This window comes from Perissodus microlepis, chromosome 6 (genome assembly GCF_051167445.1).
Source record: "Perissodus microlepis isolate ML-2025 ecotype Zambia chromosome 6, ASM5116744v1, whole genome shotgun sequence".
NCBI classification, from domain to species: domain Eukaryota; kingdom Metazoa; phylum Chordata; class Actinopteri; order Cichliformes; family Cichlidae; genus Perissodus; species Perissodus microlepis.
The window spans coordinates 17884203-17909437 of NC_140466.1; the positions used below are offsets into that span (position 1 = coordinate 17884203).

General features: G+C 41.2%; 1 protein-coding gene across 9 annotated transcripts in view; it reads left to right on the plus strand.

Annotated features, from left to right (window-relative positions):
- adgrl3.1 (adhesion G protein-coupled receptor L3.1) overlaps positions 1-25235 on the plus strand; it is a 119602-nt gene that overhangs the window by 71843 nt on the left and 22524 nt on the right. For all 9 annotated transcript variants that reach the window (XM_084931222.1, XM_084931216.1, XM_084931219.1 and 6 more), the window contains 9 exons: positions 2846-3259; positions 5608-5711; positions 6447-6632; positions 8204-8242; positions 15008-15191; positions 19265-19387; positions 19553-19758; positions 22468-22644; positions 23633-23842. In XM_084931222.1, the coding sequence (XP_084787348.1) occupies positions 2846-3259; positions 5608-5711; positions 6447-6632; positions 8204-8242; positions 15008-15191; positions 19265-19387; positions 19553-19758; positions 22468-22644; positions 23633-23842 (1643 nt within the window). The remainder of the gene's footprint in view (positions 1-2845; positions 3260-5607; positions 5712-6446; positions 6633-8203; positions 8243-15007; positions 15192-19264; positions 19388-19552; positions 19759-22467; positions 22645-23632; positions 23843-25235) is intronic.

Below are 25235 nucleotides of genomic sequence, written 5' to 3' on the forward strand. Positions count from 1 at the left end.
AAAAAAAAAATAAGAAAACATAGTGCAGTGCACATTTAAAGTAGTGCTGAGAAAGGCTACAAGATGTCTCAGATAGTGGAAGAAAGTTATGAGTGAGAGATAAGATCGGGTGAAAAATGTTAAAAGAACAGCTGAGGAAGGAAGGAAGGAAGAAAGGAAGGAAGGAAGGAAGCAAGAGAGATAGAGAGCGATGTGCTGTGGCCCCTTGCCTATGATGCTTGCAGACTTTTGTGTTACCTCACCCGGAGCTGCCAGCCAGCGTGTTTGCTGCCCTGTACTGGAATGACAGCAGACATCAACCTCAGTCACGCACACATGCACACACACCATTACTCTTCTATTGTTGTGGCAGAGGCCCTAATGGAGCTTCCCGTTTGAGTCCAGATAGGCACACACACATACTCTGTCTCTGCTTCATAAGTACACACACTCATACAAACACACGCAGATTGACAGCTAGTCCCTAGGCCACTGCCGCCACGCATGATTGATGGCAATGTTCCGTGGAGAATGCATGAGGCAGGGCGGCAGTGATTCAGGAACGGGGAGCAGCACAGTTTAGGTACGGAAACACTCCATTGAGTTGTGAAGGAACAGAACAGAACATACAGGAGGAGCGGGATGTAAGATGGCTGTCAGTCAAGCAGACAGACAGAAAGGGAGGAAGACGGAATGATGGAGAGAAGCACAGCCCGGTGTCTTTTAATTAAAGTGAGAAAGAAAAAAAATCCACAGGAAGGGACAACTTTAGTTCACAGGAAACAATATAAACACCCACTCCATTCAACAACAACCCACACACTCGCACTTTATTCTCCACTCACATCTACCCAACAACCCCCCTACCCAAAAACAAGGAACAAATTAAAATAGACAACATTTATTAAAACAATGCAAAAAGTAAAGCTATTTTTTTGCACAGTCCATTTATAACTTAATGGGTTGTTTCACTTGTTATTACGTCTATCGCGTAAGTTCACTGTCTAATTCAAATCAGTGGAAAATTAATGTGAAATTAAAATCAGTAAGAGCTAAACACCTGCCACACACACACACACGTGTGGAGTTATATTTAGGCTCATGTCAGACTTGCACGTCTTCAGTGAAACATCTGCAACCCTACAGTGTCAGTGACCACCGTGTAATACGTATTATGACCTAAAGCAAACCAATGAGAAACACAAGTCTCCTGAAAATTGTGAAATCAGTCATTTTAGCACGAAGGCAGTTTTTAAGCTTATTGTTATTATTTTTTAAACTGAAAATTTTTAAAAAACCCTGTTAACCAGAAATCAGAAATACGAAATGTTTGAAGGCACGTGCAGCTCAGTCTTCTCTAAACAGGTTTTTGGTTATCATTGCTTTGTGTGTTAAAAAAAAAAAGTCTACAAGCTGACTCAGAAGAGAAAGATTAGAAAATACATATTTGTGTTGAAGAAAGTAGCATAACGTGAAATTGAAGAGTTCATATTTGAGTTGCCTTGTGATCTGTGCTGTGTGTGTTTGCGTGTCACACACTGTGGGATTTGAATAGCAGGGTGAAGCCAGAACACATTTTTAGAATCTTCTATTGATTTTTGTTTAGTAACTAAGTTGTAGCTGAATCTAAAAATACCAGGTGCAAAAGTGCAATATTATTAAATTATTACAGCGTAGTTTGGAGACAAGGCAACTCACATAATGTGGAATATGTAAACTTAATAGACAGATGTCTGTAATTACAATCTTCTAAAAAGTGCTCTTGTGTATATTTTACATATATAAATATGCTCAGCTGTATAGTAAATGTGCGGCAGATGAGACTAATCTGTGCTTTTGTAAAAGGCAAGTAACAATTAAGCTTTAGAGACTAGTCTCCTCCAGTGTACGGTATTTAACTGTAAATCAAATTTAAAAATTGTTCATTTCTTCATATCGTTTTTTAATCGTGTAAGACTGATCTTGCAAAGAGAGTGAGACAGACTGGTACAGCCTCTGCATCCACGATGGCACAGACACCAACATACTGTATGCTTCCCATCATCTCATCCATTCATTCTTTATTTTTGTCCCCTAAACAGGGTCAATGTGAATAATTGAACCTCTTTACAATTAAATATTGACAATAGAAGAGTGTGCCGTATGCATTTAAGTGGCCTTCCTACCTCTTGTGATGTCATAGTGCTATGAATCATGCATGCCACTGAAAGAATGTTTTTTCTGCCAGGTTAAGCAGCAAGAACCATTAGTTTCCCCAAAGGAAACACAGATGCAGGGAAAACCAATCACTGGTCATGCTTTGAGCTGGAGAGTTGCAGTTTATACACTGAAACTTTTTCACAAACCCAACTTTACCACACACGTTCAAGTTTGTTCTGTTATAAGTGTTGTTGGCTGAACTGTTTAGAAACATGTCATGCAATTGATGGTAATAAATAGGACTCGATAGTAGGAAACGACCCCACAAAGATCTGGCGCATGACCGCACTGACAAGGATGAAACACTAACATTGGGAAGTCATCAGAAACATGAGCTACTCCCTGTCAAAGCTATTTGGCACCGTGTAAACAAATCCCTGCAATGTGTTTGTGTCCGTTGCTACATTATTTATGCTTATTTGATTGCTCGAATCATTTGGTGCTAATGCGGATGGGTCTTTTAACACTGTACATCTTACGTTTTTTATCCCAAGGATGAACCTTGAAGGCGTAAGCCCTAGCATCCAGGGCTCATAAAACCACCTGTAATCTAATACTGTGGGGATCCACAAATGTGCACAGCACATATTTTTCCTTCTGGCTTTTCATTGAAGAACTCAGGCTTTGTGTGTTTTTGTGAATTTAACCAGAGTCTCCTCTCTCCTAGACTTTCGCCCACCTCCCATAATCCCCCCAAACCGAGGAGGGGGACCAATTGGTGGGGGAGGTTCCTCTTCATCTACCAGCCGTGCCGCCACCACCACACGGTCTCCCCCCTCCTATACCACTCCAAGGCCTCTACTGACAACATCCCCTGGTCAGCGGTATCGAACAACAACCACTCTCCGCCAGCCCATTCTGGTTCCTCCTGGAGGCTCATCGTCTGACAGCAATCAGATTCCTGACACCAATCAGAAAGTTGGGGGTCGATCCCCTCCAGTGCAAGTCCCTCCAGCACCCCCACAGCCCCCAATCCTCCCTCCTCAAGACTTCTGTAATCCAGTAGTGACAGCCGACATATCGTGGCCTCGCACACAGCAGGGCCAGACGGCCAAACAGCCGTGCCCTGTAGGGACACTGGGTAAGGAGGCCAAATAGTTTCTATCGCATAAACAGTTATACATGGTAACAGTGTGTGTGAATAATCTATATATTACTTTTTTGTTATTTTCTCCTACCAAGTAATTATTGGAAAAATGATATAACACACACACACATACACAACACTTTGTCAGGACAAATATTCGTGTTTGGGTCAGTTAATACCAGTGTTGGGTAAGTTACTTTAAATTAGTAACTTAGTTACATTACTAGTTACTTCCATCAAAAGTAACTCAGTTACTTCAAGTTACTCTTGATCTGTTATTGTATATTTTACACATGTTTGTATGGGATATTGTATTTGTTTTAAATGTTATATACCTATGTGGTATGTGACTTTTGTTGCCATGATGCCAGGTCTCTCTTGGAAATGAGATTTTTAATCTCAATGAGATTTTTTACCTGGATAAATAAAGGATTAATAATAATAAATAAAATACTCGTTACTTTCAAAGTAACTAGTTACTAGGGAAAGTAACTTTGGTTTTACTCAGACTTCTCTTGTTAATGTGTTGCTAACTGGATACCCAGCAAGAGTGCCAGTCTTCTAGCTTGCTTACTTGCCACAAGTGCACTGTGCCACCTACAAAAGGAAAAAATAATGTGCATATTTCCACGAGAGAAATCCCACGCCTGGACCGTCGTTCACCGCCGCCATGATTCTAGCCTACGTCACAGCGTCATGTGTGCTTTTTACATCCAACACAAAAACTGCAGTCGTGGTGCTTTTGATTGTACTCAGAACTCAGAAATTCTGCCTTCCGAATAGGAATATGTAGGTAACACCAGACTGCAGATGAGCTGCATACAGGGCTGGACTGGGACAAAAAATCAGCCCGGGCATTTTGACTAGAGACCGGCCCGCCATTATAGCAAATATCATAAAGCCTTTGAATGAAAACAAACACTGTTGTGACCGTGATGTACACTGTTCTGATGGTATATATGTATCAATCTATCAATCGTTTGTTGTAAGACTCAGATAATTATTTATTAAAAGCTAGACATTTTAAATGAGAATAAGAAAGTATTTCTTTGTGCCCCCCTTTCCCTGTTAATGCCCTACCTGGCCCCCTGGCAACACTTTGCTAGATCCGCCCCTGCACAGTTACCAGCTGTCAGCTACTTAGAAAAGGATCCTGGTGTTATTTGTCTCTCAGAAACAGTTCATAACTTCAACTCATTCATGTCACCTAAAAGGTAAACCTGTTTCTCCATCACCTGTTCAGCTCTGATGATTCAGTAAGGACATCTCCTGGTTTCATCTTCATGTTTCCCTCTCACCAGATATACAAACTGATATCATGACCAGCAGCTTTACAGCTGTGGCTCCAGCAAACATCAGCTGATACTAGAAAGTAATATTAAATAAATTCTAACAACAGCTGATCAAACGTGCTGCTGTTGTTTAACGCGACATCCGGTGGTTTCCTCTTTCTGGCGCAAAGTGGACGATGAATAAACAAGAGAGCCGATCAGCTGATCATTGATCAGTTTCATGATTAAAGTAGCAACAGGAGAGGGAGGGTGAGAGAATGAGAGAAGAAGAGGCAGCTGTGCAGCAAAGACAAAGAATAACTCCAGCTTTGTGTCTTTTTCATTGTAGCTGAAGTCCGGGACAAACTGTTCCTTTTCACCTAAATACGAAATGCGTAATAATTTCTCTGAATACCAGACGATTCCGTTTTTTAGGGAACTGTTGGCAACTCTAATAATTAACCGTATGAACAAAATAAAGTTCAACATCAGTAACATAGCACCACCCAGCTGTATAGAAACCCCGTCATGCTAGCTAGCACGCAGTACGAAAAAGTCAGCACAACGAAAATAAACTCCACCTAAACTTGGTTCATATCTGACCCAGATAGACTGCAGGTCATAACTTCTTACCTGAAGTTCAGTTCACCTGACACTCGGACGGGCGGCCGCTTCGGGTCTCTCCTCCTCTTGCCTCCCCTTTCTCTCATCCACCTGCTGGCCTCCACCACTTGCTAATGTTACTGAATCTGTGGAAGCTCCGCGATAGCCACCACACGAAGTAACGAATAACGAGCTAAATCCCAGTAACGAGTAACGCGTTCCTGATTTTGGCATAATAACTAGTTACCGTGCTCGTTACCACAATAATAACGTAGTTACTGTAACGCGTTACTTAATAACGCATTAGTCCCAACACTGGTTAATACACACATCAGTAATGATCCACCAATTACACACACACACAGGCAAACACAAAATGCTTAGCGAACCCTAAGGAGCTCAAGAGTCTTCCTTTCTCCTTGTGAATGTCAGTGCTGTCATATTATCTTCCCTTTGCTTATCTTGCAGGCGTGGCTACATACGTGTGCGTAGCTCATTTGGGCCACTGGGATACCCAAGGCCCTGACCTCAGCAATTGCACGTCACCCTGGGTCAACCACATCATGCAGAAAGTAAGTCTGAAAGCTACCCCAGACCTCGTGGCTCCTATCAAGCCCCAGTTTAAGCTTAGCGCATGATGAACATAGTTCTGGAGCAATTTTTCTCACGCATGAAGGGGCACTGGTCACAGGGAAAGATTTAGGCCATGTATCCATCCTCATTTGTTAACCCTAACTCGTGTTAGAGATTTGAGGGATATGCCATAGCTGTAGGAAAGAGGAAATGTTCAATAGCATCCCTAATTCACAGTGGGCTCTTATCTTAAAAGGGTAGCAGACCTCATGATAGGCTTATTTACATACAGTGCATCATTTCTTTATGGAAAATGCATTTGGTACTTACTTATACTTTTGCTGCCCCATTTTTTATGATAAAACAGAGAAAATCTGAGGTGCTAAAACAGGAGTTCTCTCTATAACATAATGCTTAGCTTAGTATATGCTTAGTATATTGCAAATGTATTATTTTTTCTATTCCTTGTGTCTTTTTCAACTTCCACTCTTTTGCATATACATCTCTTCCCTGCCGATCCATCCTCTCCCCTCCTGTTATTTCTCCATCCGTTGTTGCCTTTTCCTCTGTCTCACTGTGTACTTGTAATGCCCTCGCAAACTTTTTCTACTTTCTCAAACTTTCCCTTCACTTCTCACCTTTTTGTTTTATTTGTTTTTTTTTTCTTTACTGTCATCCATCTCTTCTTGCACATTGTGACTTTCCCATACCCTGTCATCCACTCTGACATGCAGCTTCGGTCGGGCGAGACGGCAGCAATTGTAGCCAGGGAACTGGCAGAGCAGACCAAAGGACTTCTGCATCCTGGCGATGTGCCATCTACAGTGCGGGCCATGGTCCAACTAGTCGAACTGCTGGACGTCCAACTCAGAAATCTCACGCCTGGGGGCAAGGACAGTGCTGCCCGCAGCCTCACCAAGGTACTGTCTTGAGAAATAAGAGGTAAAAGAGGTAAATGTAGGGCGAGTGAGTGAGTAAAATCGACGTTTTCTTGCAAGCGTTAGGATAGAGGGGTTTTGCAGTTTAAATGCAAGTAAATTAAGAGAAAGAGAATTGAGAGCGAGAGAGGGGAGCAGATAGAGGGACTCTTTGATGTTAACAGTAAGATGAAAAGCAGCAGTTGTTAGTATTTTTGCCTTACGCTCATTCTCAGGGGTTAGGAAAGTCTCTCCGTGCAGAGTTTGATGAAGAGCCATACATAAAGCTGTAGATTTCAAAATGATAAATAGCTGCTTTTAGACAGTATTTTATCTTCTTCTGTGTGTGGCTCTTTGTAACAAGTTTTGCTCGACATTATGGCTGATAGATAACTGCTTTTAGTCTTTGGCATAGTTCCTGAACTCTTTTCAGGGCAAGACCCAAATTTAATAAAAGTCCGTCTCAGGCCACGAGGAGTTATTCTCATTAAAACATACGGACATGTTTTACGCCGTAGCTCGTTGTTCTAATGAACTTCAGGCTTTGAGCTACAACTCCGAAGACGTTGTTGACAATTAGGCTCGAGCGCTCACTTTGGGATTACGTTAATGGAAACTCGATTCCAAGTATGCAAAGGATCTGTTTTGTTATGGCTGTAGATAAATTTAGTTCTGCGCCATGCAGGCATGTAGGCATTCAATTAAAGTGTGTTAAATTACGGGGGAATGGTTGACTGGCTGGCTTGGCTGGCTAATTGACTGACTGAGTGGATGCTGGACTGTTTCTTGATTGTCTCTGCTGAGGTCAACGGTGATAGGCGGGGTTTAGCCACCGGACTGACAGCTGCTGCCACCGCTTTGGCAGCCACTGCCTTTATTATTTAGCTTTAGCATCCGAGTCCCTCTGTCGGTGTTGTCTTCCACTTTTCCCCGTTTACCTCTTATTGTCTCACTATCACACACTTTAAATCTCTTCTCCTTCCTCTAAGTAATTCATTAACATGTGGGAAGTCGATACATACTGGAGCAAGTGTAAGTGGAATCAATTAATCTGTGTTTTGCTGTTGACCAAATGGCCTGTTAACTGTTAGATATGTAGAGAGGAAAAAAGCCCTCCATTGAAAAGGAAAAGTGTTCCTCCTGATTTCAATAATGGACCAATTACATATAAATCTAACTGAGTAATACGCTAGCATATTATGCAAATATTTGTTTGGAAATCAAATATGACCAATGACGCACGAGTGGCACAGTAATTAATGCCATCAATTCACTTGACAGTAGATGCACAGAATGAGTAGGGTGGGGGGGAAGAAATGGAGGAACAGAGGAAATTATTAAGACAATCTGGAAGAAAAGAGGAGAAGAAGAATAGAGGGGAAAAAGCATGAAAGACAATTAGAGTATAAGGAATGACAAAAGGAGGCGAATGAGGAGAATAACAATATATTTTAACCATCAAAGCCTTTTCCGTGCAGTGGTAATGAAGTGGGTGTAACTGTCTTTGTGTGTCTGCGCGTGTGTATGATTGAGAGGTGTTATATCGCTAACAGCTGAATTGTTTGAATTTGCAGCTTCAGAAGAGAGAAAGGTCCTGCAGGTTTTTCGCACAGGTATTTCCGTTTCCCGGTATGGTTGATTACTTTGCCACACCACAGTCCCACATGTTTTTCTTTTCTTTTTAACACTCAGCATGTAATCTAGCAAGCAAGCTTTTGTGTTTGCGTGTGTACGTGTGATCACACATTACAATGCTGCAGCGTAGAATTCGAATTCTACGCTGCAGCATTTGTCCAATGGTTTGCAACCCAACCCTTTGAAGAGGGCGGTCATTTTAACAGGGGAGACTACCCACTTGTGTCTCCCGGTAAAGTTTTAGTCTCCTCAAAGGGTTTGCTGACATTCTTTTGTTTTCAGCTTTAATTTTTTTTTCTTGCAGTCAGAATCGATAGTACTGATAAGAGGCCATGATCAATATCAATAATAGCTCATCTATTTTGCAGTTCTGTCTGCAGAATTGTAAACAGGCCCGCCTGAAACCAAACGACTCGCTATCCATCCCCATTCAATGAAATGCCCTCTGTGTTGGTGCATCAGAAAGAAAGAACTGAGTATGATGGATATGCTGTTGCATATTTGTTGATCACGGCCTCACTGCCTTAGAAATAATAGAGGCTTTATGTTTGTGGCTCAGTATTCATTTCATGTTTCATTGCTGGTCTGCTTGTATTGATGTTTGTACGTGTTGACGCCATGGGCCGACACCGCTAACAAAACAATCTACCATCATTTAGACATGTTTCTGGTCAGCTAAAATCACTTTTCAGAACATCAAAAGGACCCCACCTTCCTCATCAATGAGCTGTAGACTAGATAGACTGCAGTCTCTCGTTTTCTCTGTCGGCACCCCTGACAAACACACACACACACACACACACACACTAGTGATGGGGTAGCTCTTTTTCTCCTGATGCAGGCTTTTTTTCCCACTCTCCCCCTGAAAAGTCTTAACGTCAGCACCAGTCAGCAATGTCACATCACAGAACATGGTTTAGGACTATATGCAAGCTGACACACACAACTCACACATGCACGCACACGCAATATATAAATATATTTTCAACAATGATCTTGTGCTGTCACATCACAACCGTCAGACTTTTTGATGTGTCTCCTTAATCCAATACAAGTGCCATGTTTCAGAGAGCGGCACCATTTAGACAACTTGTTACAGGTTAAAATCAAAACCACCACACACTTTGGGTTCTGCAGGGGGCTGGGAGTGATCGATTATATAATTAGCCTTAGTAATGTGAAACAAAATTATACCAACAGTCCCTTACTCTGCCAGACAGAAATGCGCGTGATTAGGGATGTGGTGTGGTGCTGCCCTCTTCTCGTTAATTATCTACAGCACTAATTGCCAAGTGAGGAGAGTGGGCAGGAGGTTTGGGTTCTTAATAGAGACAAAAAATAATTGAATTCTCTCTCTCCTTTTCTTTCTCTCTCTGTCGCTCTCTCTCCTTCGCTCTCACTCTCACACTCCATCTCTCCTTCTCTCTCACTTCGTTTGGGGAACTGGGGACTCGTTTCATGTATACTAAATTGGCAATTTATTCATGATGAAGTTGGTGGTGTGGAGAGGCTTTGATGCTTTAGGGTGGATTGATGGAGGGGGGTAGAGTCTGTAAGGTAGAAGGGAAATGAGAAACAGGGAAGGAGGGACCAGAAATTAAACAGAAAAAGAGAAGAGAGTTACAGAAACAGCAATGTGAGGAAAAGAGAAAAAAAACAAACCCCAAACAATGAAGGGGGCAGTGAGAAGACAGCGATGCTCAATGACAATGTCTAATTTGCCCTCCATTTATGGATGGCAGGTCAGAACATGGCATGCTGTGAATTTAAAGCCTGATTTAGCTGCAAACTCATCCTGTCAGGGAAGACAAACTCAAACAACAACTGACAGATAAGCCTGCTTCTCTGATGAAAACATTTTCAAAACATGCACCTTCTCAGAGCTCATCCAAGCGAGTAAAAGGGAAAAAAAAAAATTCCATTCTTTTCTCTAGTCTCACATCTTTCCGTGCTTCAAGACGTCCTAACTCTTTCAGGTTACATGTTACCGTGCATGAGTGTGCACATACTGTACATCCACGCGCACGCGCACGCGCACGAGCGTGTGCTCGCGATCCCCTTGTGTAGCTCGGAGTAGGAGACCAACCCAGCTCTAGTCTGTCTTGCTGCTGCTGTTTACGCTGGATTACCCCAACGCTTCAAAGCATTTCGCTTCTGCCCCATTTACTGGTGTGTGCATGTGAGTACGTGCATGCGTGCTGTGTATATGTGTGCACACATGCACTCGCCTACCCTGCAAATACGTGGCCTCACACACGCACACATTCACTCATACACACACAAACGAATGACACTCTTATCTGTCTCTGCAGAGTCTCTCCCCTCTTTGAAGACCCCTAAAAAAAACCCTGTCTCTATTTTAGCCCTCAAGTCCTTATACTTGTGCGGATAGAAATGTCACCAGAGCTTACAGGCGCGCACACACACGCACGCGCACACGCGCGCACCCAAACATATATTCCATCTCTGACTTTCTGATGCTGAGATGTCTGGACCTCAAGGAAATCATACCCCTTCTTCTCCTTACCTATCTTTCTCCTCTTCAGATATAATCTCGGTGCCAGCGAATTAAATTAAATTTCATTGAAAAAAAAATTATATGAAATTGAAAATGCACGATAATCAAAAGTTCAATAAAAAGCAATGGAAAGTTTAATGAGAGTAGAAAAATGGGGTTATCTGAAACACATCAAAGTGAGCGCTTGGGAGAAGCACCAGTCGCGTGAATGAATGAAAAGCTGCGCCATTGCATTCATATCTGCCATGTCTACAGGACATCCTCTCCACTGAGCATCTCTCTTTGCCTGTTCGGCTACTGTACAGCAAGTGGAGCAGAATGATGCACTACAAGTCTTCTCTTAGCTACTTGTGCACACACTCAACTGAACACACAGCCATGAGAACACATACGTTACATGTATCTCACTCCCTTTTAATGTGTTTCTACACCATATATTTATGAGATATGCACATACACGTTCCCACACTCGATGCGACAATAAGGCAGCTGAAGAAGTTGAAAATCCTTTTCTCATAAAGCACAGATCAAATGAAATTCTGATTGTAAACAAACTTCATTGCATAGTTTTGCTGTCGGGGCAGCACAGCAGTGTGGTGGTTAGCACTGTCGTCTCACAGCAAGAATGTAATGGGTTTAAATCCAAGCTGGGGCCTTTCTGTGGGGACGGTATGTTTTCACCTGTGCCTCCATGGGTTCTCTCCAGCTATTCTGGCTTTCGTCCACAGTCCAATGATATCCTAAGGTTAATCTGTGATTCTAAATCGGTGTGAATGTGTGAATGTGAGTGTGACTGACTCCTCTGTGCTCGCCCTGCCTGTTCCGGGTGTACCCCGCCTCTTACCCAGCAACAGATGCGATAGAAAATAATACAAATAGGCAAAAGTAAATAGCAAAGTATAAAATCAATCACAGAAATAACTAACAAAGTTATTAACCTCCTAGGACCTGGCATCCACTTATGTGGACATCACATTTTGGGTTGTCTAGACCAAAATACTACATTTTGCTCTACAAGGGCCTGATGTCCACTTACGAGGACATTATGCTGGCACTGTTCTATCAAACTTTAAAACGAATGTCCTCATATGTGGATCTCATTTTTCTCAGAGACAAAATCAGGTTAAAAAAAAAAATCTGGTAATTCTTTGTTTTTACATTCATCAGGTCCCAATCAGCCCAAATAGCAAAGAGAAATTGAAAATGCATGCCATGAAAGAGTACGGGTCTCAGGAGGTTAAATAAGAAAATGGATGGATTGATGCATGAAATTTCAAATATCGTTTCTGTGGATATGCTAAGATAGTTTGTTGCAGATCATGGCAGTATCCCTAAAAAGAAGTCAGATGGAGCGGGAAGAATACACTTGGGAGAGAAAACTTCCTGCTTTAGCTATGACCACAATGCTTAGTGTAAGATAGAAGTGCATCTGATTTTTGTTTGCACAATGCACATGCATTTTTAAAATTTTTGTCACTGCTGTTTTAGATATGCTATCCAAAAAGGAAGAGTCTAATCACTGAGAGATGTTTGAAGGGTCTATCTGTCGATATTTGCAAGTATCCAACAATTTTAAGATTAATCGTTTAATTAACAAACTAATAACATTTTAAAATGTTAGAAAAGTGTGAAAAACTGAAAAGCTGAAACCAAAGAATGTTTTGCTTCAAAAAACGGCTCGAATGATTCATTGATTATTGAACTACTTGCTGACAACGAGTTAATCGTCTCGGTATTAGCTTGATTATAATCAGCATCACAATCATTTAGTTGACTGCTGGTGTTTTTCCCCATCTGGTTGGTACCAGATTTTAATACTTTAATGTCTTAAATGTGGATTTCATAACTATTGGGAATTAATGGGCAAAATAACTAAGAAATTTCTCTTTGAAAGGAACTGAGGCTTGTAGTTTCTTGTCAAAGTATCAATGAGTGGATATAGAAATACATTTGCTGGTTTACACAGATGACGTGCACAATGTGAATCAAACACAGTACAAGACAGCGTAACATTGGTTGAGTCTAAAAAATGTATTTAGTTTTTTTATATATAGGTTCAATTTTTATTTGATGTCACCAATTTACCATTGTTAAATCGCTTGTTCTTAACACTGTATACATTTGGGAAATGACAAAAGCAGTACCTGCTTTGAAAATAAAACGTTTCCCTGTCTTGCTTGATAAATGATTTCTGCTACCTCACGATTCAGATCCTCCTTTGTTGTATATTTCAAGTTTTTGTTTTGCTGAATTGGCCTTCCCTTAAAAAAAAGTCTTAATACATCATGTCTTATTCTCTAGGGCACTTTTTTTGCCTAATCGTGTTACTCATAAACCTGATCAGCTGCAAGATGTTTCACATTTCCTGTCTTCTTTTGCTCTCGTCCATTTTTTTTACTAGTTGTTGACATTCAAAATGAGTATTTATTTTTTTTAAAAAGAACATCATGAAACGTTTTCAGCTCCAATATTTAACATGCTCTCTTTGTGTTACTTTAAATTAAATACAGATTTGAAGTGATCTGCAAATTATTACATTCTGTTTTTATTTGCGTTTTACACAGTGAACCAACTTTTTTCTTTTGGATACTGGTTTGATTGTTTTGCATGTGTGCTGCATATCCTCTCCTGCTTATTCTGGTTGTTTGCCGAAGCAGTGGATTAATTAGTTCTTGTTTACATGTAGCCCTCCCAAACTCATTCAATATGCATCCCAGCTAATTAACTGCTAGTGCTAAAAGAGGACATAATATTATCATATTAGTTTGTTGGCTAAGCACCAGTTTTTCTTGCGTGAGATATACTGTAACTACACGTGGATAAAGAAACAACAGGTAGGATTAGTTTTAATTCAAAAAGGCAAGTGTTTTGTAGCGCATGCCATCAACACTCGCATGAGTCATCATCTCCACTGTTTCTTTAGGCTTTACTTATCCACCGCGAACACAAAACACATCGTTTACTGCTTCTGTCTCCTCTCCTCCTTCCTGCTCCCTCACTTCTCCTTAACCCTGAGTGAAAGGGACAAAAAGGAAGTCAAACGGTGGATGTGTGAATGCCAATAAACTGATGTCTTTCACTCTTCCTCCCTGCCCTTGCAATTCCCCGCTGAAGTCCCCCTTAGCTTGTATAATCGCACCTGTGTTACTTTTCCCACTTTGCCATCCACGCTTCTCAAGAGAGAGGAGCATTGAAAGAGTGAAGGCAGTTTCTTTGCAGAAAGGCTGGTTTACAGAGCGAGCGAAAGAGAAAATGAAGAGACAGACCGCAGTGTGAGGTGTGTGTGTTTGATTGTACCCGTAGTCGCTTTTCCACCTCTCTTGTTCCCAGTGGAGGCCTGTCACCATGGACTCACTGGACTGTTTTATCACTCTCACATGGCCCTCCCCTTCCTGTCCACCTCTGCTCCAGCTCTCTTTTCTCTTTTGTTTCTTTATCTCTCCCAGAGTCTTCTAAGATGTGTGTGCGTGTCTGTGCTGTATGTGTGGCGTTCATGTCTGAAAATAAGGAGGTGAACTCTTAAAAGCATAACAAAAAAAAAAAAGTATGAGCTGGAGACAAAATAAGCATTGTTTTATGGGGAACATTTCATCTATGTGAGCCAACACTTTTCCGTTTAATTTGGTCATATTTTTGGATTCAAACCCGTTCTGCACGGCTGGATATGACCCAGCAGGCATTATCTGATAAAACTCTAATTTCTTCTCAGACCCTCAAGCACAAGTTTTCAAACTTGAAGATAACACTTTGGCTGAAAAAAAGAAAATACAGAAAGGGAGAAAGAAACTGAACCCGGTTTGGGGGTGTCGACACATGGTGATTGCAATCAGCTAATTAGCTTAGCTTGATTTTCATAACATCTGTGATGGCTTTTCTATCACAGCATCCTCACACAAAGAGAAGAAAAGGGTGTAATAAACATTAAAAAGTGTAGAGTTCAACTTTGAAGATGTACTTTAGATTTAATAACTGTTTTTGTCTTTGTTGTGTCTGCATGGGAATGCCACATTTGCATTGCTAACAGTTTTTTGGTCTTGATTATCATGATTTATTAACATGATAAATGAAAATCAACTGCATTCTCGCTGATGCATTCAGCTGACTTCAGTAGTTGGTGTGTAGCAGTGTTATTTGCACCACGAGTGGATTTGCATTCCTTTAATAAATAAGTGTTAAATATGTTCGTTTCCTCTTTGTGACCTCTGTGTCTCTGCTGCTGCCCCAGGCCATGGTGGAGACCGTGAATAATTTGTTGCATCCACGAGCTGAGAAAGCGTGGCGAGAACTGCCCACCAGTGAGCAGCTTCACTCGGCTACCCTGCTCCTCGACACCGTGGAGACCGGGGCTTTTATGTTGGCTGACAACCTCCTGAAGACTGACACTGTGCAGGAGACTAATGACTACATCCGTGAGTACATTGTTAGGATCCTTCCTGTCCTCTAAACTCAGTTGGACCTTGTGAGTGCTGACGATTGAGATAGCCTGTAGTCAAACCTCCAACTCTTACAGTGGATCATAAGAGTTGAGGGAGCCAGTCAAGTCTTAGGTTTTGGTGCTTGGACAAGGTCAAAGCAGGATTTGACTGGAACAAAAGTATTTGTTCATCGGCTTTACCTAAATACAAAGTAAGAGAAGAAATAACTTTTTTTTTTAGAAAGAAATTGTTAGATTTCACTGTTTTTTCTTCTTTTTTGTTTTTTCCTCTTGCAGAACTTATAATAACATGAAAGAGCTCAGTCTGCTGAAGATCTAAGAACATGATGTAATATCATAGTAAGAGGCAACATTGACAGCAGGCATTATCAAACCCAATGTCTGAGATCTATGTTTCATAATACAGATTAGAGGCAAGGCTTAGTATCTAGCTTCACATTATGTCAAAAGATGGCATCTTTCTTCACTTAATGAATGTATACTGTTCAGCTACGACATAAAAACCACATCCTTGTTTGCTCTTATACTGCCAAAACAGTTCGGCCCCTTCAGGGCATGGATACAGCTGGGATCTGCTGGGATGTTCGCAGCAGATCCGTTGGGTCCTGCGGATTGCTGTGATGCTGTTGCATTGTGATTTGGGAAGTTTGACAATGACTGCAGCTCTGTTGCTGAGCAGTTTTTGAGATTTGTTGTGTTGCACTGTCCTTCTGTGTATCATGGAGTACCATGGCCACTGCAGAACATTTCCTTTGTAACAGTAGTTGTACATATGAAAATGAAATCAATCTAATTGTCAGGGCCCAAGGTTCTTAGAGCAAAAATGCCTTGCTAATACCAGAGGAGAATAGCCAGAGTAGTATTTTAACAAGGTGACAGATTATTCACTTCACCTGTCTGTTTGCAGACAGGTTTTGATGTTTTGGCTGACTGATGTTAACAAAATGTGTGTTATTTCTTAGAGTTTTGAGACAAAAGATTACATGAATACTTGCACAAGTGAATGTTGATGTGAATTAATACAGTCAAAGGAAAAAAATATTAATCTAATAACATTAGGTTTCTATTCTGTAAATGTCCGATCACAGAAAACAAACAAAAAAACCACGTAATAAAAAACCATGGCAGGCTTTACAGTCGATAAATGTGCTAAACATAAACATATCACATAGTATATGAATTCTGAAGTACTGCTTTCTGTAGTGATAAAAAGGGGAAACAACAGTGCACACTTTCTTTTTCTAGGATAGGAGCCATTATGCTAAAAAAAAAGTGCTGAAACAACACTGAATTTTGTGTCAGAATTTTGGGACACTGAGTGTTGAGGGACTCCTTGAAGACTCAAAATGGTATCACTGATATGTGACTATGTGACTGGACTAAGCATAACAACCTGTTACACTGATCCCACTGTTATAGTGCTTAATCCTCTTAATACTGTAAGTAGACTGTGTACACATATATTATTAATTCCAGCAAAGCAATTACAATTCTGTGCACAAAAGGGCACTACAATCTTATACCTGCTGCTGAAGCTCCTAGTATGGATTTCCTTTGCAAGAGATTAAATATATTTTTGAATGTCTAAATATTTTGATACAGAGCAACATGTACAACAGAATACATACAGCTTTGCATGCTAGCTTTAGGTCATGGTGAAGACATCAACGTGAACATCTCATTGAAAAATATTGACTTCAATGCAGAGATGAATTGGTTTCCATATATTTTTCTTTGCTGAACTTGCAGACAGAATTGACAAAAACAGAACACAGACAGTTATTATAGCATTGTGTCCATCACTTTCCTCCTTTCTCTTCTCCTCTTCTGTCATATTCTTTTCACTTATCTCATTATCAAACCTTGGAATAAGCGCGTTTTAATGGAGAGTAAAAAATGTATTTGATTTTCATTTCTTTACATGGAATATGTACTTAGAGGCATCGTTTCATCTTTGCTCAGATCAGCGAGTTGCAATCTGTTATGTTTCCCTTGGTTATCCTCTTGTTTACACTCCCCCGCCCCGCCCCTCCACCCAATTTAATTTTTTTTAACATTTCCTCTGCACCATTCCCCCATTACCAACATTCACCAAGTCTGTATGTTACTCAGTCAGAGATAAAAAGCCATGGAGGAGGAAGAAATAAAGATGATAACGAAATAAGAAGGAAGACTGGATGAGCACGTGCTTGAGGGCGGCGGCGGTGGTGGAATGTCAAATGATGCTCTGAGGGGTCTTTTTGCTCACTTTCACATCAGTAGGCAATGAAATTACAGCTATTTCAGTCACAGATAATGATGATAAAATCACTGCATTTCCAATCAAAGACCGTTAAGATTCCTCAAAGTCACTCCTCACAACACGACTTTATGCTCTTGCTTGAGTTTAAGTACAACAGTCCATTTCAACAACTGCCATCCTACACAGTTTCACCTTGCATAATTTCAAACTTGCATCTCCTCCAGTGTTTCCTTTCTCTCCTGATCACACTAAATAAATGTGATTACGTAAACAGTCGTGGAGATGTAGGCTACTGCATCTCCGAGGAACTTAAAAAACAGGAAGTGATCTTTTTCCTGCGAAATTTCTGCTTTTTTTGTGTTGTTAATCTTCCCTCACAGCTAATCCAGTGGGCAGATCCACCATGATTATCTCTCCCCTTTATTCATAACCAGCCTGTCATTTCTCTCGTTCTCTCCCTTCATCCTCACTGCTCTCTCTGAGTCTTTTCTCCTCCGCTCTCTCCCGTGCACTTTTTAAGCTCCCTCTTCCTTTTTTTTTTCTTTTCTCAAGTCTTTGAGATGAGAGTGAGTGACAAGAATAAATTATTTGACGCATTTTAAAGGAGCCACAGCAGCTACTGTAAGTGATATTATTGTGTTAGATTGTGTGTGTGCGACTATGAGCCACAGTATTAAGCAGATGAATAAATAGTGTTATTATTAGAACCAAAACAGTGATTTGAAAGGATAATGCAGCGGTAACAGCGTGCGCGTGTGATAACGATAATGAACAAGTGTGTTTCTTAGGAGGAGGATTGTCTTGACAAGGATGCTTTAATTAGATTAGACTCAGCGTGTTTTGATACCCCGCTGATGTGTGTGGGTGTGGATGCGTGTGTACATGTGTATGCATGCGTGTGGGTGGGTCGACGTAGCTCATGTGGAAGTGGTGGTGGGGGTGGGGGATGTCTCAGCCAATGTTTCTCTTTCTTTATGCATACCCACGTCTATGCTTATGTCCATCTTCCTCACTCATCCTCCATTTGCTCGTTTCTATACGTTAGTATCTCTTGCCTGTAAAGCCTTATCTATCGTATGCCTGAGAGAGAACATAGTCTTCTTTCTATCTCTACTCCAGTCCTCTCCTTTAAGTGTATCTGCTTATCTCATCCATTCGGCTCCTCTGATTACCCTCTTTTTTTACCTCTCTAAACCACTCCTCCACGACCTCTTCGTCTGTCTGCCTTTTCCACCTTTTATCCCACTCTGCCTCCCATTTTTACCCTCATCTCCATCAGAGATGTCCTTGTGTTGTTTATTTGATCAGAGAGGTAGGACTTTTTTTTTCTTTTACCATGAAAGCATCAGTCTAAATCACCAATTTGCTCAGAAACACAAGATAGCAACACACCAAAGGTATAATTAGTTCTTAATTAGAAACTTTATCTAATACATTACACAGCTGTAATCAGGAATGTGCTAACGAACCTGGACGCTGAAATAATTCCTACAATACAGAGGAGGCTGGATAATCTACCTCAAAGTGCTGGAGCAGTTGCCTGGAGACATTGTTACCTATTTTAGCAGGGAAAAAATGTACATTATTTCACTTTGATATCTGTCAGCTTTTTCATTTTCTTTGTTTAGGAGAAGCTTGAAACTGTTTCGGGACTCATGCCAGTGCTGTGCTGTGAAGCACTTAGTGAGAAAACATGGTTATTACAAGAGTCTGCAAAACAAATCTGATGTAATGCGCTATGCTATAACTTACCATTAGGGCGTGCGTGTTTTGTGTGCATGTGTGTTTGTGTGTACGTATTTCAGTGCTGGAAGTAGCCAGGCTGAGCACGGATGGGAACCTCGCAGACCTGACATTCCCTCAGTCGGAACAACACGGAAACTCCATCCAGCTGTCAGCCAGCACTCTGAAACAGCATGGCAGAAATGGTAGCAGAGAAATCGCATGTTTTGCTCCTTCCACTTACTCTCACTGTGATCTCTGTCTCTGTGTGCTTCTCAATCTTCTTTTCTCACCCACTTGAAGTGTCAAATTTCTGTCATCATTGCTTTACAACAATTATCGAGTGCACTATTCGTGTCCCTTTCGTACAGGTGAGATCAGGATGGTGTTTGTCATGTACAAGAACTTGGGCTCCTACCTGTCCACGGAGAACGCCAGCGTCAGACTGAGCAGCGATGCCATCTATCCTAATTACTCTGTTATCGTCAACTCCCCGGTCATCACCGCATCCATTAACAAGGAGAGCAATAAGGTTTACCTGTCAGAGCCTGTGGTCTTCACTGTCAAACATCTACAGGTCAGTAAAAAAAAAGATTTCACAAAAGACCAAAAGCAGCTAGAAATTGAAGGTTTGTAGCCAGAAGTTTAAAATGTTAATTCCTCTGTTCCATAGAAATCCACTGTTGTGCCAAAAAGTGTTGCTTTATAGGAAACAATATGAGAAATGTAGTTTACACCATCAAAGCTTCGCATGTATAGTGTTCTGGTGCTGTAAATTCTGACTGACCACAGCTGGAAACACTTACCGGAAAATTGACTACTTACTCCGATTTGAGTAATGTTTGCTTCAACCTACAGACTTAAGCAATTAAAAGAAAAGAAAAGATTTATTTCCAGTCAATTCTACTTTATTCATGTAATGCCAAATCATACGTCATTTAAAGGTTATTTTAAGGTCGAGACTGACAATATTTGCAGAGAGACCCTGCAGTTCTCCAATATGGGAGGAAAAAAGAAATATTTTTAGCAGGAAGAAACCTGCGACAGAACCAGACTTAGGGTGGGCGGCTGTCTGCCTTTACCAGTTGGGGTAAGAGGAAAGTGAAGAGTGAAAAGATGAGCAATGAGGAACAACAACCACTCAGCAAGTAGGTGAGGTCAACAACATACTTGCTGAAAGGTACAGGTAACAAGAGTATAAAATGGATAAGTGCAGGTTAGGCTTTAAAAGAGGAATCAAAAATATTCCCTGGATGCTTTATCAGGACCACTTGTTTAGCTGCTCATTAACGCAAATATCTAATGAGCCAGTTACATGGTTTGATCAAGCCGGTCTGCTGCGGTTCAAACTGAACATCAGAATGGAGCAGAAGAAAAGTGACTTAGACGTTGAATGTGGCATGGCTGTTGGTGCCAGGCGGGCTGGTCTGAGAATTTCAGAAACTGCTGATCTACTGGGATTTCTCCACATAGCCATCACTAGAGTTCACAGACAAAGGTCCAAAAAGGAGAAAATATCCAGTAAGCAGCAATTCTCTGGGTGAAAATGTCCTGCTGCTACAGCAACAGAAAAACACCACACCTGTCAGCTGAGAACACAAAAACACAGGCTCAGGCAAAATTGGATAAGGGAACACTGTGAAAATATTGCCAAATGTCAATTTCTGCCAGTACATTTAGATGGTATGGGTTGGTGTAAGCAACATAAAATGCATCCTGCCTTGTATCAGCGTTTCAGGCTAGCGGTGATGTAATTGTGTGGGGGATCATTTCTTGCACACTTTAGACCCCTTAGCTCCAGTTGAGCATCATTTTAAATGCCACAGCCTAACTGAGTATTGTTGCTGACTACATCCATCCCTTCATGACCACAGTGTACCCATCTTCTGATCACTGCTTCCAGCAGGATAACACGCTTTGTTACAAAACTCAAATCACCTCAAACTAATTTCTTGAACACGACAATCCACAATCACCAGATTTTACTCCAGCGCCTTTCAGAGCTTTGAATAATGGATGTGCAGATGACAAATCCGCAGCGACTGGATGATGCTGTGATGTCAGCATGGACCAAAATCTCAGAGTAATGTACCAGCTCCTTGTTGAATCTGTAGACAAAACAAAGAGTTATGGCAGTTATGAAGCCAAAAAGAGATCTAGTTCGGTACTTTAGTTTAGTTTAGTGCATAATTCCACAGAAAGTGAGGGAAGTCTAAAAAGAACAACTGAAGAAAACTTGTTGTTTTCAGACTTCTTCCGTATTAAATCATTGCATATTGCATGTTCCTGGGTCTGTGACTCAGGGTTAGCTGATCCAGCCCTGACTATATGACTAAAATAGTTTGAATAAAGGCTAGTTTTTTATTAACCTCTAGTTCACCTCTGCAGTATGCATTTGGGTCCAAACTTCCTACATTTAATGACAGTATATAGTAGCAGTAATAGTAGTAGTAACCAGAGCAAAAGACATAAGGCGTGAAACTCGGGCCTGATTCAGACAAAAACATGACGTATAGAATCCCTGGAAAGGCTCAAATATTAAAATGTTGTTTCTGTGTCATTGCAGGATGATGTTCAAACATCGAAATGTCTTGCAGCCATTTTTGATCACTTGTGTACTAACTTGGCTCGACTCGCGTTGACTTGCCCCAAATGACCAAATCATAACATTAGCAATTACTGCAGACTGAATTCCACATAACTTTATAAGAAAGAAAGTAGAATTAGGGTGGTCAGTAACACGGTTTTATTTTGTGTTTCACATCCAAAAAGCAAATACTTATCCAGTTGGTGATCCAGCTAGTTGGCAGTAAAAAACAAAAATCCTCACTGTTTCTCTTGCTCTTTTTGAGAGTAGCTTTACCAACCCAACGCACACAGCTTCATCAGTTTACACAACACAAACAGCTCCTACACTCCAGAATCTCACACAACAAGCATGGACGCAGCTCTGTCACCTCCTCTCATGCCTCTATGTTTATTTGTTGCTGCAATCTCACATTCTGTCCCTTCTGTTTGTTGTTTTGTTGCTGTGTGTATTTGACTCTGTCTCTGTGTTTCTTCCTCTACATCCTTTTTCCACCAATTCCTCCCACCAGTTTCTCACTTTTTTTGGCTCACCGACCACTCCATGCTTTCTGCCTCCCACCTCCCCATGACCGAGTATCTATTCTGTGTCCCCGTGTTCTCCCAACCCTCCTGCTTTTTTGTCTCTCAGTTCCTTCCTGTCTGTCTGGGTTTCTCTCAATCACACTCTGCCTCTCTTTCTCTCTCTCTCATCTTCCAGCATTCAGAAAAGAATTTCAATCCCAACTGTTCATTCTGGAGCTACTCCAAGCGCACCATGACGGGATTCTGGTCTACGCAGGACTGTCGTCTGCTGGCCACCAATCGTACACACACCAGCTGCTCCTGCACCCACCTTACCAGCTTTGCAGTGCTCATGGCCCACGTGGAGGTCAAGGTAGGCATTTTTCTCTGCTTGTGCATGCCAGAAGGGGGTGGGCGATATCTAGGGGTCAGTTATTTATTATTTGATTAGCAGTGGTTGGTCAACATATTCTGAAAATAGAAGGAGAGGAAGAAAAGAAGAGAGAAAGACCACAACATCTGAAAAGTAAATTATGAATCTTTCGAGTCTGAATAACCACGTTGGCAGGGAAAATCTTTACAATTGATTTGTCAAGCTGCATGATGACATTGATTTGAGGGGGAAAATGTACTTCAAACATCTCAGAGTTCTGGATTACTAAAGAAGATACAAAAATAAGCTTCAGGTCTTATTTTCATTCTAAAAGTGATGCTTGACAGATCAGACAGTGAAAACATGTTTTTGTTTTCAGATTTTGGTTTTGTTTTGGGTTTTTTTAGATATCCATGAGCCTTAGTGGGTGGTTAATAAAAGCATTATTCTCCCGCCATGTGTGGGATAAGTACTTTTTGTCTCTCTCTCTCTCTTTTGTTATGTTAAGACCAAGTTTCTTTACACAAATCAGCCCTTGTAACTCTGGATATTGCACGACACCTATTCCCTCCCCGTGGGCTAGGATGTGTGTTACTTCCAAAGGGGTCATGGTCAGAGCCAGCTCGGCTGCTCTGTGTGAACGCAGTGTGAGGGTCTGAGCAGTAGATCCATCACAACAGCGCTAGGTTGAACATTGCTCTACCTGCCAGCTTGCAGGACACTGATGGATAGAGCCAGCACACCTGTGCAACACAGCGTAACGCTGTGGCCCTGAACGCTCAACGACACACAGCCAGACTCACATAAGCCAGGGGTGGGGGTGGGGGGGTTTAACTGTCTGCTCCTACAGTTTGTTTCACCTTACAACAGTATGACTCATGTATGATGTTAGCATACCAAGGCTATGCATAGCTATAGTAGCTGTAAATTACATTGTTATTATTGAATTACCAACTTAAACGTGTCTCTCTGTTTGCACATTTCACAGAAAACAGACAGCATGCACGACGTGCTCCTGGATGTCATCACGTGGGTGGGCATCCTGTTGTCACTGGTTTGCCTGCTTATCTGCATCTTCACCTTCTGCTTCTTCAGAGGGCTTCAGAGCGATCGCAACACCATTCACAAGAACCTCTGCATCAGCCTCTTCATCGCTGAGTCTCTGTTTCTGTATGGGATCAACAAGGCCGACCAGCCGGTGAGGGTCCAGTTCCCCTGTGTGAGCTTATGCGAGTGTGTGCAGTATACGCGGCGTATGGAAGAATATTACTTTGACCATAAATTCAGACAAGTCCACGGCACATGTTGGCATAACTATCCACTGACCAATACAATACCAATCATCAGACTGTTTATTAACTTTGTGTCAGTGGTTTACCACACTTGTGCTACTACTGAACAAAACAGGAGATGTTGTACAGTAACAGTGATCTTTGGAATAAATCAAAGCCGTCATTTCTCATAGCGATTGTGAAACAAAACAATATTCTTACTATTCTATGTAATGGTTTTGCAGAATTAAATGTATTTATTTTTTCTTCAACATGTTAAGTAATCCCATCATCAAAATCATGTACGTACTTGTGCGTATGTAAAAAGAACCTAATTTGCCTGCTTTGCAATCCATTCATAGTCAGCCATGATTTACAATGCAAAGAGCGCCCACAAAGATCTGCCATATAATGCGTTAAACCTTATGCAGCTCATATGAGGCCTATTTGTGAATATGAGTTCAGACTGCCTTTGATTAACACCTCAGTGCGGTTGGATTTCAGCTGTGACCTCAGTCTGTATGCATCAGTACCCAACAGTAGAGTTACCTTGTACAAAAGCAAGGTAAAATAAAGACCATTAAAGATGGCTATTTTGAAAAATTTACTCTTGACACTGAAAGTTCTGGGCAAGTGGTGTTATGTATTTTCTTTATTTTCCCTCCTTATAAGTAGGCAATTTGTATTTGTCAAATACCCCTGAGACTGAGTGAAGCAGAATTTATGTACGATATAAGATAGAATATATTATATATATATTATAGAATATATTATAATTTTAGTTATTACTAATTATCTCATTATTAATAATAATAATAATAATGGATTGCATTTATATAGCGCTTTTCGGGACCCCTCAAAGCGCTTTACAATACCACTATACCACTAGATAATTTCACTTGTTTTAAGCAAATCTTCACCAAAAATAAGTGTATTTTTCTAGTATTAAGGAGGTGGGTTTTTGCAGTGTTCATTCACTCTCACATTCATACACTGGTGAAGGCAGCTACAGTTGTAGCCACAGCTGCCCTGGGGCAGACTGACAGAAGCAAGGCTGCCATATTGCGCCATCGGCCCCTCTGGCCATCACCAGTAGGCGGTAGGTGAAGTGTCTTGCCCAAGGACACAACGACCGAGACTGTCCGAGCCGGGGCTCGAACTGGCAACCTTCCGATTACAAGACGAACACCCAACTCTTGAGCCACAATCGCCCCCATTATTATAGATGTTATTATAGATTTGTTTAGTAAGATTAAAACCTAAGCATTACTGACTATTTAGCAGTTATCTGCTCTCGACCAGGCTCAGAGACAGACTAGT